General features: G+C 49.9%; 2 protein-coding genes across 2 annotated transcripts; both read left to right on the forward strand.

The window, feature by feature from the left end:
* Nucleotides 1-3,077: 3,077 nt before the first annotated feature.
* LOC133909930 (uncharacterized) lies at nucleotides 3,078-4,202 on the forward strand. Its single transcript, XM_062352457.1, has 2 exons — nucleotides 3,078-3,795; nucleotides 3,895-4,202. Exons 1-2 carry the CDS (start codon nucleotides 3,078-3,080, stop codon nucleotides 4,200-4,202), a joined length of 1,026 nt encoding a protein of 341 aa, XP_062208441.1.
* Nucleotides 4,203-5,581: 1,379 nt separating this feature from the next.
* LOC133909939 (uncharacterized) lies at nucleotides 5,582-6,250 on the forward strand. The gene has a single exon (XM_062352464.1). The coding sequence runs from the start codon at nucleotides 5,582-5,584 to the stop codon at nucleotides 6,248-6,250; it is 669 nt and encodes a 222-aa protein (XP_062208448.1).
* The last annotated feature ends 15,575 nt before the right edge of the window (nucleotides 6,251-21,825 follow it).

The following is a 21,825-nucleotide window of genomic DNA, read 5'->3' on the forward strand; positions in this document are numbered from 1 at the left end:
TTTCTTCCTCTTTTTACCCTTCGGCGGCTTCCCAAAAATAACCTTGATGCTACTGACCATTTCAAACACTCGTGCCCCGCTGCGAGGTTTCAGGCCAGTATCTTCCTCAACCGTGTTGTCAAAATGTTTCTTCATATTGCGGTATCTGTGAGTTCTAAGTAAGAACCGTCAGTGTCGCGTGTACACTACCTTCTGTGAGTACGGAAGGTACACAGACGCAGTTTCATCCAAGCACACTGCACATCCTTGCTTCCCTTTAACCTGTCCCGATAGGTTAAAAAGGGCGGGATAATCATTGATGGTAACAAAAATCATTGCTTTCAGCGTGAAGTACTGTCGTCGAAATTCATCCCACACCCGGACCCCCTCGTTCCACAGTTTCGCCATATCTTCCATCAATGGTTCCAGAAACACATCTATATTGTTGCCTGGTTGTTTTGGTCCTTGGATAAGAATGGACAGCATAAGGTACTTCCGCTTCATACATAGCCATGGAGGAAGGTTGTAGATGGCCAGGACCACTGGCCAAGTGCTATGTGAGGTGCTCATGTCACCGAAAGGATTCATTCCGTCGGTACTCAATGCGAACCTTACATTCCTTGGTTCTTCAGCGAACTCTAGATACGGCATCGAACTTTCTCCATTGCCTAGCATCAGCGGGGTGTCGAAGCTTAGTTCCATCCTTCTTGCGCTTATCGAAATGCCAACGCATCAGTTCAGAGTCCCTAGGGTTCGAGTACAGGCGCTGCAAGCGGGGTATTACTGGTAGGTACCACATCACCATCGCAGGACTTCTTCTCTTCTTCTCCGCATTGGAAGAAGTGTCTTCTTCGTCACGACCAGCATTACTTTTCTTCTTCTTCGTGTTGGCGGAAGCATCTTCGTCCTCACAATCATCATTCCTCTTGTACCAACTCGTATTGCACACTGGACATCTATCCAAGGCTTCGTACTCTTTACGGTAGAGGATACAGTGGTTCGGACACGCGTGTATTTTTTGCACATCCAATGACAACGGGCAGATAAGCTTCTTCGCCAGATAAGTGGTGGTGGGCAAGGAGTAAGGCTTCGGAAGCATGTTTGTCAAGAAACTCAACAGATCCGAGAAACTCTTGTCGGACCATCCATTGCTAGCCTTCAACCTTAGAAGTTCAAGCACCGAATGCAACACCGTAAACTCCTTATCACATCCCTTCGATTCCTCATACAAAAGTTCCTTCGATGCCTTTTTTAATGCCTCGAAATTATCTAAACCTCTCGTGTCCCTTAAAACATGCGGTTCTACGTGGCGCAGCATTTCCTCCAGATCAAAGTCAGCATCATCATCCAGATCAAAATCGGCATCATCATCCATCATAACATCAGTGTCGCCTTCGACTGCTCCCTCATCATCACCATCTACTTGATCAGCAGCGATGTCCTGGTTTGGTTTGCTTGTACGTTGTTTGTCGTGATTGGACCAACATTTGTAATCCTCAACAAAACCTCTCAAGATCAAGTGCGATTTGATTATACTTGATTTATCCCACAATTTCTGGTTCTTGCAGTCAGAACATGGACAGTATATTTCCTTTGTCTTCTTAGTTAAAGCGTCCTTCTCTGCGGCTTCAATAAAAACAGAGAGTCCTTTGATGTATATTTCTCCATATCTTGGCGCATCATACATCCATGCTATGTCCATCTTTAACTTCAAGCACAAAATTAGATACATTAATTAATTAATTAATTAATTTGAAAATCAGAATTAAAAAGATTATTTTAAAAAGGAAAATACGGGCTTATTATGATTATAATATGTCTACGCAATTGAATCTATATTAACGTAAATTTATGACTCAAAATAATGTGAATTCATTACTCTATCTCTCTCTCTCCCTCTCCCTCTTCCTCTCCCTAGATCTAGATCTAGATCTAGAGAAAATATCCTCATTCATGATGAAACCTCCTAAGGCTAAACATCACATTCTAGCTACATTTTTAAAATATAATACTAGAATCATGTGAATCTACACAATTAAATCAATATTGCAACAAATTTGAGCTAATTTGATGATCTAAATGGCAAGAACCATGAGCATCTCTAGATCACATTGAAACTCTAATTTAGCCTTAAATCTAAATCTAAACTTCAAAAAAATGCAAGCTAGGGATGAGATATACATACCTTATTTGGCTCCTCCAAGGAAATCAAAAACAAAACCTTCCCCACCTATTTTCCAAATCAGCCGCCACAGTAAATGCTTACTGTTTCGAATAGTAAGTCTATCTGATTGGAGCTGGCCGAGAAGAAGGAGTATTTATGGAGTATTTGCACAGGCGGTCGACTTAAGAAACCGCCTGTGGAAACTAATTTCCACAGGCGGTTCCTTAAGTGGACCGCCAGTGCAAATGAGATCCATTTCCACAGGCGGCCCACGTAAGGAACCGCCTGTGGAAATGCTCCATTTCCACATGCGGTCTACGTAAGGAACCGCCTGTGGAAATTACTTTTCACAGGCGGTCCTCGGCCGCACGGGGCCGCAGCCATTTTCTCAAGCGGTTCTTCCTACGAACCACCTGTAGAAATCAATCCTAGGTGTCTCGGAAAATAGGTTTTGTAGTAGTGACATAACCTTGATTTCATGGCAACTCCAGCAATTGCTACACTGGAGCAGCAACGACAAACACAGTCAGTCCAAACAAACACTCGTGGGAGGACAGTGGACCGTGTAGAAGCAAGGCGACAACGTGATAGAGCACGCCGTGCAAGCATGACGCCCGAGCAAGTTGCAAGCAGACGAGCTTGTGCTAGGCAATATTATGCAAATATGACACCTGAGCAGAGGCAAGCAAGGCGAGATAAACAGAACCAACGAAACATGGCAAGACGAAGCACTCCCCGTACAAATATTACCGATGCAACAAATGGCTCTGTGGTTGGCTCTAACAATATTGATACAACAGAATTTATCTATCAGAACCTACCAGATGGCACTCATATGTTAAGACCTCAGCCAGACTGTCATCATTGTGGTGCAAGGAGGTTCGAATATGAGTCATTAGGATTTTGTTGCAAGGATGGGAAAGTCAAACTAGAGATGCCAGAACCACCTGAAGAGCTTCGACTGCTGTACACGAGTGGAGATCCTGAATCACAACATTTTCGGGACAGTATTAGATTTTTCAATGGTCATTTCTCGTTCACCACACTCTATTGTGATTATGACAAGGAACTCGCAAATGCAAGAGATGGAGTGTACACATTTAAAGCTCATGGAAAAATGTACCACAATATATACTCATTCGGACAACGAGATGATGACCCGAGCCATTTGCAACTATACTTCTATGATGATGATCCTTCCTTATCACATCGTTTTCGACGCGCCCGAGATGAAGCATATAGAGCAAGAGATAGGAGTGTCATTAGAAGTTTGGTGGGCATGCTAAGAGACAACCCCTACTCTGAAACATTCAGGAGCCTAGGACAAGTTGAAGACATGGACGAATATCGTATTGTGCTAAACATTGAATACAAACTGGACCAAAGAGTATATAACATGCCATTAACATCAGAGGTGGTTGCTGTGTGGGTCGAGGGGAGTGAGTTGCACAAACATTTTGATCGCAGCATAACTCTCTTTGCAAATAATGACACATATTATTCAATCAGACCTCATCATGGGTGCTATGACCCTTTGTCATATCCTCTCCTTTTCCCAAGTGGGGAGCTCGGTTGGCATCCAGAGATACCAAAACAAGGTGTTGACATTAGACAAATACGGAGGTCTCAGTCCATAAATCCCGACAACCCAGGTTAGTTAAGTTATAATATAGTTGCATCACATCCATTTTCTCATGTTACTTATCAATCTTCTACTAATTAATTGATCATGTCTACTCTTTTCTTGATAGACACTAATAGCACGTTGTGCGTCACGATGTGCGAATATTATTGCTACAAGTTCCAGATGCGCCATGGAATGTTCAACACCATCTTGCATGGGAAGCGCCTATTCCAGCAATTTGCAGTTGATACCTATATAAAGCTTGAAACATCGCGTCTGAACTATATTCTGCACAACCAATCAAGAATACGTGCAGATCTTTACCAGGGCTTAGTGGATATGGTATCTGCAGGGGAGAATCGTGCAAGTGCAATGGGCAAAAGATGGGTCCTTCCAGCATCATTTATTGGTGGCCCGAGGGATATGAGACGATGATACATGGATGCTATGGCCTTGGTGCAGAAGTACGGTAAACCAGACATCTTCCTCACCATGACTTGCAACTCTAACTGGGAAGAAATACTTAGGGAGCTTGAACCTGGCCAAACACCACAAGACCGTCATGATCTTGTTGTGCGAGTATTTAGAGCCAAATTAGATGATCTCAAGTTTCAACTCTTCCATAATCACATCCTTGGTGTCGTTGCAGTGCATGTCCATGTCATCGAGTTCCAGAAAAGGGGTCTACCGCATATACACTTTCTCCTTATCATGAAGTCGGGCTATAAGCTTACATGTCCAGAACAATACAACACTGTCATTTCCGCAGAGCTTCCAACCAAGGAAATGTATCCTGAGCTTCATGAAATGGTTGTCAGACACATGATGCATGGCCCCTGTGGTTCGTTAAATCCCGGTAATGTATGCATGAAGAATGAAAATCGCACATGCAAGAGCTATTATCCACGCCAGTTTACTGACACAACTCTCCAAGGCAAGGACTCTTACCCCATCTACAGAAGACGGAATGATGGGCAGAACGTACATGTAAGAGGGCATATCTTGTACAACAGATAGGTTGTGCCATATAATCCTAAGCTACTAAGGAGGTATGACTGCCACATCAACGCCGAGGTTTGGTCAAGCATTAAGGCTGTCAAGTACCTTTACAAATACATCTATAAGGGTCATGACAGGGCATCTGTTTCTATCAATGATGCCGATGGCAATCATGAGATTAATGAGATCGATGATTACAGGGAAGCTAGATGGGTAGCCCCACAGGAGGCATTATGGAGAATCTTTGCCTTCGATCTTAGTTGGATCTCCCCCCAGTGCTCCAGCTGCAACTTCATCTCCCTGGCATGCATCTCGTGTCCTACAGGGATAACGTGGATGTACATCAGGTCTTGGACCAACAAGGTGCCTCTGAGACCATGTTAACTGCGTATTTTAAGGCGAACCGTGAGTTCCCGTGGGCACAAAGCATACTATATAGGGAATTCCCAGAATATGCAGTTTGGAACCCTACATTAAAGAAATGGAAAAAGAGAAAACAACGCACACAGGTTGGGAGGATCATCTCAGCTCATCCTGCGGAGGGAGAAAGGTAATATCTAAGGGTTCTACTAAACCACGTGGCAGGTGCTACTTCATATGAAAATCTAAGGACATTTGATGGTGTTGTCTTCCCTACCTTCCGAGAAGCTGCCGAGAAAAGAGGTCTTATTGAGTCAGACAATAACATCGATAATTGCCTAACAGAGGCTGAAATATTCCATATGCCATCATCTCTCTGAAGGTTGTTTGCCACAATATTGGTTTTCTGCGAACCCAACGATGTCCGTGGAATATGGAATAAGCACCTAGAGGCAATGTCCGATGACTTCCGGCGAAACCAAATGAACTCACATGTAGTTGAACAAATGGTTTTGTTGGATATTAGAAATATGCTACAGTCAATGGGTAAGGACATATCATCATTTCCTCTTCGTGAGATTGAAGAGGAGCATGACACCATGTCTGGAGAGGTAAGAGAAATATTCGAAGAGAGATCTATAGAGGTAGACCATGAATTTTCCTCAGTCGTGTCATCTCTCAACCGTGAACAACGGTATGCTTATGACAAAATATTATCATATGTTGACAACGGTAATGGAACTGCATTCTTTGTTGATGGTCCTGGAGGGACCGGAAAGATATTCCTATACAAAGCTTTGCTAGCTAAGGTCCGTAGTGAGGGAAAAATAGCTGTTGCTACCGCGACATCTGGTGTTGCTGCCTCAATCCTGCCTGGTGGCAGGAATGCACACTCAAGATTTAAGATATCACTGGGCATACAAGAAGGAGGAGTGTGTAACTTTACAAAGGAGAGTGAGACCGTGAAACTTCTTCGAATGGCTTCACTTATATTATGGGATGAGGTTTCTATGACAAAAAGGCAAGCAATTGAAGCACTTGATAAGAGCCTGAGAGACATCATGGAAAAGCCTGATCTACCATTTGGAGGAAAGACGATTGTTTTTGGAGGCGACTTCAGGTAGGTCCTTCTAGTTGTGCGAAAGGGTACAAGAGCACAAATAATAAATGCAACATTACGCAAATCTTACCTATGGGAAAACATGCAAAAGCTAAGGCTTGTTCATAATATGAGGGCTCAATCAGATCCATGGTTTTCTATATACCTACTACGTATCGGGAATGGCACTGAAGAAACTGTGAAAGATGACTATGTAAAGATATCCGACGAGATATGTGTGCCTTACACTGGTGCAGAATCTGACATTGATAATCTTATTGATAGAGTGTTTCCTATGTTAGCAACACACCTATCCAATTCAGACTACATCACATCTCGCGCTATTTTGTCAACAAGGAATGAGAACGTCGATGACATAAACATGAGGCTTATCGAACGATTTTCTGGTGATGAGATGGTCTATCACAGCTATGATCTTGCAATTGATGATCCAAACAACTACTACCCTCCCGAATTCTTGAATTCTCTAACCCCAAATAGATTACCACCACACATCCTCAAGCTAAAGGTCAATTGCCCTGTGATTTTGCTCAGAAATCTAGATCCAGCTAATGGTTTGTGTAATGGGACAAGGTTGATAGTCCGAGCATTTCAAAGGAACACTGTCGATGCAAAAATTGTGCTAGGTCAACATGCTGGAAAAGGAGTATTCCTACCAAGGATACCTTTGTGCCCATCTGATGACGAAATGTTCCCCTTTAAGTTTAAGAGGAATCAATTTCCTATCAGAGTGAGCTTCGCAATGACCATCAACAAAGCACAAGGACAAAGAATCCCACATATTGGAATCTATCTACCTAATCCAATTTTCTCACATGGTCAACTCTATATCGCCCTGTCGCAAGCAACTGCTAGGAGCAATATAAAAGTACTTACTGTATCGGGAAATGATACAAGTGTAGATTCATCCTGCACACTAACCAAGAATATTATCTACAAAAAAGTCCTCACCTCGTAAATACATATCATGTTCGACATAAACCAATTTATTTGTTTGTATACCTATGTTATCTATAAATGATATACTATTTTAATCACATTATACTTCTTTTCTTTTATACCATCATAATAATAAAACACACATTAAAAATATAGATACTGTAGTATCACACAGGTACCTTACTAGTAAACTACTAATCCATAATAAAGACAGGATCACCCTCAAGCTCCGACACCGGCTAGCCCTCGAGTTGAGGGGGCCAACCGAGAATCCCACCGCGTGGCCTTGATCGCCTCCGGAGTCGCTCGCTTGGAACGGTCTCTCGGCGCTTAACAACCGCAAAATTCGGAAAGCCCCCAGATTATGGTGTGACTTGTTAGCCAATTTTATATTTATATTTATAAAAAGGAAAATAGATGAATAGTGAGGTGACAGGCCCAAGTACTAAGTAACCCCATGAATATGTCTGGGCTCAAAGAAAGTAACAAATAAGGCTGTAGTGTGCTCTAATTTGGCCCGGCCATCAGCACATGTCCAAGGAGAAGAGAGGCAGACGATTCGGGAAAGCAAATTCTGCATGCTCTCTCCAGCAGGAACAAGGACAGGGACGATACGATGCGCTTCCATGCGAAGAAGGATGGATGTGCCGCGGTCCCATCGCATCGATCGGGCATCAGAGCCAACCAAACGAACCGATACCAGCTCGTGGGGCTGCACACCGTCCGAGGCCAACCGCTCCCGTTTCGTCGATCGATCGGCAGACAGGTCACGGCAGGATCGGAATGTCTTTACTCTCGCGCATAGGACTTCTTGGAAGCGAACACGATCCCTGCTGTCGGGGCTGCCCGTTATTTCCGCTCCATTTCCTCATGGATCCTGTATATATGTAGATCGATCGATCCGATCCGATCCGGCCGTGCCAAGCAACTTAACCCTGCTGCATCTATCTATTTGTAGCTAGATTGACCAGGATGAGAAGATGCGTGCATTAGAACGCATGCAGCCCAATCAAGTTGAGGCCACCATATATGCTGCCTAGCTTGCCGGTACAACTACCTTGAATGCATGCTTGCAAGTTGGAATAAGCTCGCGCATCTTCAATGGACGGATTATTGTTGTTTTATTTATGCGAGTCCGTCCATCGGGCGGACGTATCGGCCGTGTTCGAATGTCTCTCATGCAAGTATCACATGCATGCATCTTGTTGCCAGGCTAGTTGTGGCCGCCCAAACTTTTTTAACACTACACAAATCAACAAAACACTTCATGATTTTTATCCATCAGGTTCACGATTTCAGATTAGTAAGAGTATTTGAGTATCTATTATCTTAATATTTAAGGAAAAACACTTCGCTCTCAAAACTAGACTATAAAATTACTACGTTAATTTGAAAAAAAAGAGATCTAACCACTTATTGACTCATTAGCAGTTCAATTTCTATACAGTTTGAAAACAAAACATCTAAATAAAGAGTACAAATAATATAAAATAAATTTGGTTCTTAGTAGAGCCACTCCTAAATGTTCACATCATAGGCACCAAATAGATTTTCAAAAATAAACAGGGGGTGGATCTCTAGTAAGAAACCAGACTAGACTAGTAGCTCAGGGTTTTACTCGAGTAGAGGGGATAGACTTTGGAGAGACCATTGCACCATTAGCTAGCTAGAAGCTATTAGTATCCTCCTTGCATTTACGGCATCCTGAGGTTTCAAGTTGTATCAAATGGATATCAAGAATGCTTTCCTAAATATTTTCATAGAGAAAGAGGTCTATATCAAGCAACCTCAGGCTTTAAGCATCTCAAATACCCTCATAGAGTATACAAGCTTCAGAAAACTTTGTATGGGCTTAAGCAGGCACCTAGGGCTTGGTATGATAGGCTTAGGTATTTCTTGCTCGGGCATGGGTATATGATGGGGCCAGCTGATAAAACTTTGTCCACTCTCAAGCATAGTAATGATTTCTTACTTGTTCAGATTTACGTGGATGATATCATTTTTTTGGCTCTTCTCATGCAATTTTGGCCAAGTTTGCAGAAACTATGAGCAAGGAGTTCGAGATGTCGATGATGGGCGAGCTCAACTTCTTTCTTGGGCTGCAAATCAAGCAATGCAAGTAAGGTATATTCGTCCATCAAATGAAGTACACCAAGAATTTGCTGAAGAAGTTTGACATGAGCGATGCAAAGCTATTGACGACACTGATGGCTACCTCGATCATACTTGATACGGATGAAGATGGCGAGGAGGTGGACCAACGGGAGTACAGGAGCATGATCGGCTCCCTCCTGTACCTGACGGCGACAAGACCCGATATCCACTTCGTCGTCTGCTTGTGTGCTCGCTTCCAGGCTTCACCAAGGACGTCTCACCGCCAAGTGGTGAAACGCATTCTAAGGTATCTCAAGCATACTCTCGAGTATGGTCTTTGATTTTCTGCATCCTTTTCGCTTTCTCTTCATGGCTTTTCGGATGCGGATTTTGCTGGTTATAGAATTGAAAGGAAGAGTACATATGGTACTTATCATTTTTTAGGTACTTCTCTTATGTGTTGGTCTTCTCGCAAGTAGTCTAGCATTGCGCAGTCTACTGCTGAAGCTGAATATGTAGCTGTTGCTAGTTGTTGCTCACAGATTTTATTGATGGTTGCTATCTTAAGAGATTTTGGGTTAGATTTTAGGAGTGTACCACTTTTGTATGATAATACCAGTGCCATAAGCTTAGCCAATAACCTAGTTCAACACTCCAGAACCAAATACATAGATGTGAGATTCTACTTCTTGAGAGACCACAATGAGAAGAGAAACATTGAGTTGAGCTACATATATATTCAACACCAACTAGCTAACATCTTTACCAAGCCTCTAGATGCAACAAGGTTTACCTTTCTGAGGGGAGAGCTTAGTGTGTACCATCCCTATGACATTGTGTGTGGGAGAGTTGCCTTTGTACATGCTCTATCTTACTTTTGTTACATTTGTATTGCATAACATTTTTGTAAGATAATCATGTTATCAAGCTTCACTTATATATTCTTTGCACTTTCTTGTACTAGTTGTGAATTTGTTCTAAGTGTAGTGGATGTATAACAATTTGTGCAAACTTAGGATCATATTGAAACATGTCATAAAATCTGTTGAGCAAGCTTGTCTTTTTTAAGAATAAACTTGAAATATAAACATAATCTCTTGTCACCCTTGAGTGTTTACTTTAGCTTGATCAGTGCTTAAATTAGGGCTAGTTCTATGAAAAGCTTGTGCTAGGCCGCTTCGTTCAGTTCAACGGATTTGGGGTCTTTGACCTTTGTCTATGTAAATGTTTAGCCCATGATTAACCCTTGGGAGAGCATGTGCTCTTTTGTGTCGCAAAGGCACAACTTGTTTTGGCTTTGTAAAAAATTACTTATCTTGAATCCTATGTTGAGTTAATAAAATGAATGATTAAGTTTTGAGCTAAAATTGAATCCAATATGGTGATTTAAGGCTTCATGTGGTTTGCCAAAGAAGTGAACATATGGTTGCTTAAAACTCACTTGATGATAGTTAAATGATCAAATGAGAAAGTTAACTTGTGCTTTTTAATGTGCTAAGAATGTTATTTTTCATGTTGTCAAACTAAGGCTTAGATTAATATGTGGTTGTTTGCATAGCCCGTCAGGTTGAACTTGGTTGCCTAGTTTAAATTTGACATAGCACTAATTTCTCTAATCTTTGCACTGATCATAAAATTATGGATGCTTTTTTGGTGACATCTTTTGGATAATCGAACAACATGATCAAAACTTGCTTCACTCCCGGTGCTTGTGACATGAACTCACTTCGAGACTTTATTTGCCTTTGAGTTATATTGTTTACTCCTTCTAGTGCTTTGACATTTCTAGTCCTTGCAAGTGCTTTGTGATCTATATGTGAAGCTTTGTAGGTTTGTATTTTATTTGCACATCTTTTTGTGTAGTCTTGTATCCATGATATTTGCATTGCCAAAATAGGAGAAAATATACCTAAAGATATTATGCATAAATATTCAACAAAGAGGGAGAAAATTTGCATTTATCTAGAAATAAAAGAAAAAAAGGGAATATGTGCAATCATCAAGGAGGAGCATGTGTTATTGGGTTTTTGAGTTTTTCTTGCTTTTTGAGGTTTTTGGCTCGTCTTTGTCTCTCTTAGGGATTTTGCAACCTTTCTTATGCCAAGTGACATATTTTGCTCTTTCTTGAGTTTTTGGTCACTTAGATGAGCTTATCTTAATTTTCTCAAACCAAAATCTTTGTTCTTTGAGAGTTGTCAATGCACTCATCAAGGGAGAGATTTAGAAACCAAGTTGAAATGTGCCTTGGTTTACTTGTGATGAGTGATTGATATTGGTATTTATTTGGCTTGATGATCTTCAGTTTTGCATGAGCTTTGATGTGATTTGAATCTATTTGGGATTTCATTTGAGCATATTGATTATGGACTAACTGGAATTGGAGTTGGAGATATGTGTTTGCTTGTCTCATGGTGTGCAGGTGATGGATGCAATTTGGCGGTCGACGATAAGATGATCAGGGCCAAGCGGAGTGCTTGGTGCCAGATGATCAAGGAGGCCAGGTGAAGTCAGGGTGATTGTCGATGATATGGGATCCGGGGGTTCCCGAGTCCCGAGGCCAGGACAGCGCGGTGCCACATGGCTCCTTCCCTCGGGGAGCACCTCCCCGAGGACCCGAGGAAAGCAAGGTCCAGGAGTGGGTGCTCGGGGTCAATAACAGGTGGCCCCCGAGTATCCAGAGAGACCCGAGGACCCAAGGGAAGCAAGAACCGGGAGTGGGTGTTCGGGGCCAAGAATAGCTGGTCCCTGAGCACCTAGAGAGCCCCGAGCACTTGGCAAGCCCCATGCCGGTGGACCCCACAGGGACTCCACGATGAGGTGTTGGTCGGTGGGAGGCCCGATGCCGCATTTAATGGGGAGCGTGGACGGTCACATCCAACCACTTTCCCCCAAGCCTGCCGTACTGAATACGCAGTCCCTGCCACCGCCTGGCAGGAAGGAGTGGGCACAATTAATACGGTGGGTCCCATCATATGTCCCCTCGCGGGGCCCATGAAGAAAGACAGTTTGAAGATATCTTTGATGGGAATGAGGCTTATCGGCCTGTCACATCAGACCGCGTCAGACCTACTCTGCCCAAACAGGCATGAGAGAGTATTCAGAAGCTGACCAGTGGGCGCCCCTGCGCCTGCTAAAGCTGGAATGCGAAGACCAATGGAACCGTACAAGGGATGTATTTTCAACCCTCTGTAACATCAACTATAGATCAATGATGGTCACTTTCCATTTATTGTTTACGGGAACTTGTGCCCTCGTTCTAGGCATTCCCTGAATGGCCTCCCCCCCCCCCGATAGATAAAAGGGGGGAGCACATCGAGAGGGAGACATCCGAAGAGCATTGAAAACATACTGGACACACAGGAGTAGGGTATTACGCCTCCATGCGGCCTGAACTTGTCTAAAATTCTTGGTGCATTCATTTTTACTAGCTGACGACGATCCATCCTGTCTAAGTCCCACACGCATTAACCCCATGTATGAGGTAGTTCCAGGACCAGCCCCCCGGCCGAATCTCAAAGGGGGTCCCTCAGGATCCCTGCTCGCGGAGTTCATCCACCGACAGCTGGCGCGCCAGGTAGTGGGGTTGTATCCCTGAATCCACCTCATTTTTTGCAGAAAAAATGGCGGGTGGACATCATTGTCAGCGCGCTGATTCGGACTCAAATGAGGAGATGGAAAATGTGACCCAGGGGGCCCTGGCTCCTCGTCCTCAGTGGCGTCGACAATCGGCTCACACGGCACCTCCTTGCGTCAGGGACAATGGCGCTGGACCCAGTAGGGCTGCGACCGCCGCGGGCGGGTCACCGAACCCGCAACAAGCAGCAATCGTCCCTGCCGCAAGATCGGCATCCGAACAACGCCGAGCGCCGATATGGTGCAAACTCAACTTTGGCGATGCCAGCCTTGGGAGTGCCTTGCTTGCGGCGCAAGCACTCCTTAGGCACCCGCCTGTCCAGGCAGTGGGAGAAACGCTAGAGGGCCATTGGCTATAGGAGGCAGCTGACTTGGTGGGCACGGCTCATTGACGAGTACTTGCCCAGAGTTCTCGTACCACCTCTGTCTACAGTACAACTAAGGATGGAGAATCTTCGGGTGACGGTAGAGCCGGCCAGGGGGGCTCCAAATGAAGTGCCGCCCCCTGATCACGACGGGAGCTCAAGACCTTCCGCTTGTAAATTAATGAGCGGAGGGCCATCGAGGATGCGCGTGTCACCCTCTAGCGCCGCCGGGAGTCCCATCGCGAGGCTAAGGCGGTAGAGGACCAAGCCTCCTCTATGCCGGCCCGCTACCGCCAAGGTTCCTCGGCGTGCCGACGTTCACCCCCCAGGGGCACAGCCGGCGTCGAGGTATACGGCACGGGCTACCGAGTGTTCACCGGCAAGCTCCGCCGGGTCAACTGGCCCACAGAGTTCCAGCCCAAACTACTGGAGAAGTACGATGGTTCCATCGACCCCGTCGAGTTCCTCCAGATCTACACCACCGCTGTCCAAGCGGCGAGTGGGAACGAAAAGGTGATGGCAAATTACTTTCACGTGGCCCTGAGTGGCTCCGCCCGCTCTTGGCTCATGAACTTACCCCCAGGCTCTATTTGCTCCTGGGATGATCTGTGCCACCAGTTTGTGGCAAACTTTCAGCGCACCTTCGCGCGCCCCGGCCTGGAGTGCGACCTCCATGCCGTCAAGCAGCGGGAGGGAGAGACGCTGAGGCAGTTCATACAGCGCTTTAGCAAGGTCCGCAATACCATCCCGCGGATCACCCCCCACGCCATCATCGTCGCCTTCTAGCAGGGCGTCCACGACGAGCGGATGCTCGAAAAGCTAGGCATGCACGAGGTCGAGACCACCGCAAAGCTTTTCGTGCTGGCCGACAAGTGCGCCAAGGTGGTAGAAGCTTGGGCGTGGCACGGTCCGCGCCCTGAGCAACCCACAGCCGACAAAATAGGTCCTTCCCGCTCCGATAAGTGGGAAAAGAAGAAGAGGAAAAAACGCGACGCTGCCCTTGTCCTGCCGGTAGAAGGCACCGCACGCAGGCCGGCACGCCGAGCGACTGTCGAGAAAAAGCCAACTCCCGCGAGGCCAAAGGCAGGGAAATGGTGCAAAATCCACTAGACCGACTGGCACGACCTCACCGAGTGCCGGTCGGTGAAGGATCTCGCGGAGCGGCGCCAGAAGGAGCGCGAGGAGCGTCACAAGGGTGACGACGACAAAGGTGCCCCCGAGAACGAAGAGCTCGGGTTTCAAGAGCCCGAGCACACCATTGCCTTCATCGATGGGGGCGCGTACACACCCTCCTCTCGCCGATGTGTCAAAACAATACGGCGTGAGGTGTGCTCGGCAACCCCGAGCATGGAGGCCACAAGGCCCCTCAAGTGGTCGGAGACCCCGATCACCTTTAGTCAGGCGGACCACCCCCTGAGTACTGCGGGGGTGGGGCGACTGCCTCTGGTGGTATCCCCTACCATCTGCAATGTAAAGGTCAGCCGAGTGCTGATCGACGGGGGTGCAGGCCTGAACCTCCTGTCCCAAGAGGCGTTCAAAAAGCTGCAAGTGACTCCGAAGCGTTTGAAGCCGTCCCTCCCTTTCTATGCGGTGATGCCGGGGTACACCCTATCCCTCGGGCAGGTCGAGTTGCCCGTCACCTTCGGGAGTCGGGACAACTTTCGGACGGAGAGCGTGCTCTTCGACGTTGCGGAGGTCCCTCTCCCCTACAATGCGATCCTCGGGCGCCCGGCGCTCGCTAGGTTTATGGTGGCAACACACTACACCTACCTCACAGTGAAGATGCCAGGCCCGGTCGGCCCCATCTCCATGCCCGCTGAAACCAGCAGCGCCGTCTCCTGCGCCGAGCAGTTGTACTCGGCCTTGGCCTCCACTCGTGCTGAGGTCGAAGGACACCCGGGGGGTCTGGGACTCTCTTCGTCCAAGCCACGACTCGCAGCCGACGCCTCCATCGCCACAAAGGAGGTCGCACTGGGCGAAGACCCGTCTAAGGTCACCAGAATCGGTGATGACCTGGATGCCAAATAGGAAAGCGCGCTCGTCGCCTTCCTCCGGGCTAACGCTGACGTGTTTGCATGGCAGCCATCGGATATACCCGAGATCCCTAGGGAGGAGATCGAGCACCACCTTGCCGTGCACCCAGATGCACGGCCCGTGAGGCAGAAGATTCGCCGACAGGCACCTGAGCGTCAGGAGTTCATTCGGGAGCAAGTCAACAAGCACCTTGACACAGGCTTCGTCCGAGAAGTCCTTCACCCGAAGTGGCTGGCAAACCCCGTCGTAGTTCGAAGGCCAACGGCAGGCTGAGAATGTACGTCGACTACACCGACCTTAATAAGGTTGGTCGCAACATCGAAGCATATATCGACGACATCGTGGTCAAGTCCCGAGAATGGGCCACCTTGCTGGAAGACTTGGCCGAGACGTTCAACAGTCTCCACAGCACGCGCCTGAAGCTCAATCCCGAGAAGTGCGTATTCAGGGTACCCGTGGGCAAACTCCTCGGCTTCTTGGTCTCCAGTCGCGGAATCGAGGCTAATCCTGAGAAAATCCAGGCCATTGAGCAGATGCGTCCCCCAGCTCGGCTCAAAGAAGTACAGCGTCTCGCCGTATGCATGGCAGCCTTGGGGCGCTTCATCAACAAGCTCGGGTAGCGGGGGCTCTCACTTTTCAAATTGTTGAAGAAGACCGGTCTTTTCGACTGGCCACTGGAGTCCGAGAAGGCCTTCCAAGACTTAAAGAAGTACCTCACCTCGCCGCCCGTACTGGTGGCCCCCGGAGAGGGCGAACCTCTATTGCTCTACGTATCGGCCACTCCTCAGGTCGTGAGCATGGTGCTGTTGGTAGAGCGTGATGAGTGCCCGGGGCAAGGTGCTGGGTCCGAACTCCCAACCGCGCCCGAGCAGCCTCCAGGACACGGGAACAGCCGCGTCCAGGGAGTTGAGCTCGAGACCTCGGCAGGCTCCAAACTCTGCTTTGAGCTCGGGGCCCGAGGCAGCGAGGCCGCGGTCGGGGGCCACTGGATATAGCGACCGGTGTACTTCGTCAGTGAAGTCCTCCGGGATGCCAAGACAAGATATCCTCAAGCACAGAAGATGCTCTACGCAGTGCTTATCGCTTCTAGGAAGCTGCGATACTACTTCCAGGCGTACAAAGTCTCAGTGGTGACCATGTACCCACTAGGACCGATCCTGCGGAACCGAGAAGGTACCGGGCGTATCGTCAAGTGGGCAGTCGAGCTCGCAGAATTTGATCTGCACTTCATCAGTCGCCACACGATCAAAAGCCAGGCCCTGTCCGACTTCATGGCGGAGTGGACACCGGTCCCTGAGATCGACAACAAAGAATTGTCTGCGTACCCCGGGCAAGACAGACCTGAGTACTGGGTCATGCACTTTGACGGATCCCTCATGCTAAAGGGCGCGGGGCCTGGAGTGGTGCTCACCTCCCCGACAGGTGAAGTACTCCAGTATGTCGTGCAGCTGCATTTACGAGCAACAAACAATATGGCGGAATACGAAGGCCTCATCGCTAGACTCTGAGCAGTGGTGGGTCTCAGGATTCGGCGGCTGCTTGTCAAAGGTGACTGCCAAATGGTAGTCAACCAAGTATCAAAAGAATACCAGTGCGCGGACCCGCAGATGGCGGTGTACGTGGCAGAAGTCAGGAGGTTGGAGCGGCACTTCGACGGCCTGGAGCTGCGGCATATACCCCACCGCGACAACACCGTGGCCCATGACCTCTCCCGCCTGGCTTCCTCCCGGGCGCTCGTCCCAGCCGGAACCTTTGAAGAAAGGCACATACGGCCATCCGTCCTATCTGCCGACCAGGATGAAGGGGAACCCTCGAGCTCAGTCGAGGGGACCCAGGCCGCACCTTCAGTGGGAGGTCCCGTCAAGGTGCCACCGCCCGGCGAGTGTGCTGCACTTGCCGGTCACTTGCCGGTAGTCCTCAGGAACCCTCATGGATCAACGAGATTCGAGGGTACTTGAAAGAAAACATCCTTCCTGAGGACGACGCCCTTGCAGAGAGGATTGCACGATAGTCCAAACGCTATGCCTTAGTAGATGGGGATCTCTACCGGCGCGGCACGGATGGTGTCCTCCAGAAATGCATCACCCGGGGAAGAAGGCAGTTAGCTCCTCACTGAGATCCATGAGGGCGGGTGCGGTGGCCATGTATCGTTCCGCACGCTGGTTGGGAAGGCCTTTCGGCAAGGTTTCTACTGGCCAACAGCCCTCCTGGACGCTTCCGAGCTGGTTCGGCACTGCAGGGCGTGCCAATTCCATGCAAAGCAAATTCACCAGCCAGCTCAGGCTCTTCATACCATCCCCCTATCTTGGCCCTTCGTGGTCTGGGGGTGGACATCTTGGGTCCATTCCCCCTAGCAGTTGGGGGCTATGAGTACCTGTACGTCGCTATCGACAAGTTCACCAAGTGGCCGGAGGCGGTCCTAGTAATCAAGGTCAACAAAAACACGGCGGTCCAATTCATCCGCGACATCACAAGTCGCTTCGGCGTCCCGAACAGGATCATTACCAACAATGGCACCTAGTTCACAAGTGCCTAGTTCGGGGAATACTACGAGGACCTCGGGATTAAGCTTTTATTTGCCTCTGTTGCTCATCCCCGTAGTCCCGGCCCAGTTCGGGGAATACTGCGAGGACCACTCGGTGCTCGGCCTGGTTAGTCCCGGCCCGTACACCACCGAACCACGGGATCTCTTGGTAGTATTTCTGTCTATGTACTTCGCTGGTCCGGGCATTCGAGAGGTCGCGGATCAAAAATGAGAGCAAGCTATAATGAGTACCGCACCGAAAAAGCGCACCAAGCAAAGAAACCTTGCCCATTTGAGCTTGCAGGGAAATGCTCGAGAACCAAGCGACCCGAGCACCAGGGCATCAGTACTCAGGGAGTTGTCGAGCCTCTGGGGTTCTCGAGTAATCCTACCGCTCAGGCACGAGTGGTCAGGACCACCTAGCCCCCGGGAAGTGCCCGGGTGCTAAAAGGATGACCTGGGGGCTAAAGCGCTCTGCACAAGGGAATCCATGTTCCCAGGCACCCTGAACACCGGGGCATCCACCCTTTCCTGGCCTGGTCGGCTGGGAGGCTGACACCAACTCGGTAAGTTACTACTTTGGGTATCTTCACAAAAAATTCATGTGAATTTCCATTCATACATACGTAATAACTATTGTTCCCGAGTTATTCTCGGAACCCTCTTGTGCTAATCTTCTCGGCGAGGCGATCTCCTTGCGCGCAAAACCCCACCCTCGTATTCGCTTTTCCAAAACAACAAAGACAAACAGTAGTAGGTGTACCGCACAGGCGGCGATCGCTGACCTAAGTCCTTTATGGTAGGCTGTGGTGCCCGGCTGGCATGGCAGTACCCCGAGCACTATCGAGACTCTGGGGTTCTCGGGTAGTCCTACCGCTCGAGCATGAGTGGTCGGGACCATCTGGTCCCCGGCGTCGGGGTGTCAGTGCTCGGCCTGGTTAGTCCTACACCGGACACCACCGGACCATGGGGACTCTTGGTTGCATTTCCGCCTGTGCACGTCTATGGTCTATTTGTTTGAGAGGTCACGAGGCAAAAAGCGTTCACGAGTCGTGGCGGGTATCGTGCTAAGTGGACTCACTTCCCGAACAAAAGAGTTTGTGTCTATCTGTGTCTATTTGACTCAGGAGCCGCGTACCCGTGAGCGCCCAGGGGCTGGGCACCCTGAGCACAGGATCCTACGCGCGGGCTCAGGGGCTAGATGCTCAGGAGCCGAGTACCCCGAGCACTACCGAACCCTCGAGGGTCTTGAGTAGTCCTGCTGCTCGAGCATGAGTGGCCGGGGCAATCTTGTTCTCGGGGGAAAACTACCGGTGCTCAGCCTAGTCAGTGCCACCCCGAGACATCAGTACAAACAAAATCAAGGAAGGAGAAGTACAAAATGGAGTACGATTCCAAGGACGGCTTCTAATATACTGAAGGGAGCCAATCACCAGGGAATCACTTCCAGAATTACAACTTTCAAAAAGAAGAGAAAACCCCTAACTTATTACAGGCTACGGAGGAGATCATGCGTCGTCACCACTATCGTTGCCTAGCCCCAGCTCCCGCACAAAAAATTCTGCCACTTCGGTGGCAACTTCACGGACGGCTGCTGGCTGCCTCCACGGAGCCCCGCGCCTGCTGGAGGATATCCTGCATCATCGCCTTAACATGCGTCCACTCTTCGCGGATGGCATTAAGATCCTCCTCGGCTTTCTTCAGCCAAGCTTCAAGACCTTTGTTGCTGGCGGGGACGTCCTTCGCGGCCCGTGTCTCCTGGAGTTGGGCAGCCACCTCGGTGCGGGCCCGCTCTAGTTGCTCAGCCCGGGCCTCGATGGCCTACTCTCGGGTAGTTATGCATGCCTCCTGGTTGGCGAGGCTCTCCTCCCGGGCGACGAGGGCTGACGACGCCAGGTTGGCGTCCATATTGCGTAGCACAACCTGCTCCTCCAGGCGGAGAACGTGGGTGCAGCCACGTTCGAGATCTTGGGCTTGGCGGCGGAGGTCCGTCTCAGCGGATATCGAGGCTTCCTCCCTCTTGCCAACTGCCTCCTCCCGTGAGGCAACCTCCTGCTCACGCAAGGCAAGCTGCTCCTCACGAGTGGCCAGCTCACCGGCGCGCTCCTTCGACGCATGGTCGCACAGCGCCGCGAGCTCCCCCAAGCGTTCGGCCTCCTTCTGTGCGGCGATGGCCTCCTCGCGCACCTCCTCCAAGGCCTCTCGCTCCGTGTCCAGCTCCTGCAGGGACCTCTCGTAGGCCGTGTGGGCCATGGCCACACGAGTCTCCAGTAGCTTGCGGGCCTCCTCCAACTGGCCCCTTTCGTCAACAAGGGCGGTGCGCTCCTCCTCGAGCTCGGCCCTCTCTGTTGCGATGGCCACCTCAAGCCACCCGATGACCTCCCGAGCACTCCCCAGCACCTCAGGGAGGGGTTCCCTGGCCTAGCCAGGGGATGGCAGAGAGTTGGATCCCCTCCACGCCTTTTCAACAGAGGCGCTTGGGGACCCCGACGGCGGCCGCGCCAGCGCCACCCTTGTCGCGATGGCCTCCCCTGAAGCTGGTAGATCCTCCCCAGTCGGAGTGCTCAGGGCAGAGCCAGCCTGGGCTCTCAACTCAGGGCCAGGGGAAGGCCTCGGTTGCTCAGGAGATGCTCAGCTTCCTGAAGAGCCCTTATGCGGCCTGGAACGGAAAGAGATCAACCCCCAGCCAAAACACGGGCAAAACGAGCTCGATTAAAAAAGGGGCTTACATGGTTTTTGGCCCGCGGTACCACCATCGGGACTGCGGGATTTGGAATTCGGGGGCCTTCGGCCTGGGCTCTGGCCTTCTCCTCTTTGGGGGTGGGCTCTGGCCCCCGGGCCATTGTGAACTGGTCCCAGCATCAACCCCGGGACCTGCTCCCGAGGGCTGGCCAGTTCAGTCGCCAACCGTCAGTCGAGGGTCTCGGCGCGGGGATGGCGGAGGTGATGGCGACAGAGAGGACGAGGAAGGTAGGGCGATGGGCGACCAGGGATGCTTCCCCTTGCCGCCCTGGCTCGGCATCTGCCATCGTCTGCGGCAGCGCCCTGCCCTACATTGTCGTCCGCCCCAGGAATGTGCAGTGTCCCGGGGTCTCAGCGTCCCATGTGGTCCGTCGGCCCCTGGGCGTCAAAGACCCGCATCGACTCCTGCAGAGCCGTCCGGCCCGGGTCTGAGCAGAGCGCCAGGTCTTCACGTGGAAGGACCGCCCGGGGGAGGTCGTCGATGCCGTTTATCACCTTGAACAGTGCCGCCAGGACCCCCTCATCGAGGTTCCCGCCATCGCCTATACACGTCCTCATCACATCACGAGACCCGGTGTACATCCAGGCGGGACGGACGCGTTCCCTCAGGGGGGCCAGCCGGCGGCGCAGGAAGTCAGCGACCACCATCAGTGAGGTGAGCCCCGCTCAACACAGATCTTCGATGCGGTTCAGGACTGGGCGCAGGCGGGCATCCTCCGCAGGAGCGGACTCCCAGACCCACTTGTTGGGCTCCACTGGTGATCGTGGTAGCAAAAGGTGGTCGTGGGGGCTGACGTCGACGTAGACCCAGTCCCGACGCCAGTCGTCCCACTTGCCGTGCAGCACCTGCTGGATGTAGGCATCGCCGACACCATCCCGCAGGAGAAAGTTGTAGTAGCCCACGACCTCCACATCGTCCGACCCTTTCTTCTTCCCGACCGCTTGGAGGATGAAGAAGTGCCAGAACAGCGCCACAGACGGTGTCACCCCTACGAACATCTCGCAGAGGTGGGCGAAGACTACCAGGATCACCACCGAATTCGGGCTTAGGTGGGCCAACTGGACGCCGTAGGTGTCTAGCACCTGCATGAAGAATGCCAAAAACAGCGGCACTAGACCGGCGGCCACGAAAGAGGTGAAGTGATGATCTGCCCGGGCCCACGGGGGACGGGCAAATGGGTGGCTGGCGTCACCATCGATGCTCCCCGCTGGCCAACGGGGATCATAAGCTTTCGCACCTTCTCTGCG

The sequence above is a fragment of the Phragmites australis genome, chromosome 2, assembly GCF_958298935.1.
Source record: "Phragmites australis chromosome 2, lpPhrAust1.1, whole genome shotgun sequence".
In the NCBI taxonomy this organism is placed as follows: Eukaryota; Viridiplantae; Streptophyta; class Magnoliopsida; order Poales; family Poaceae; genus Phragmites; species Phragmites australis.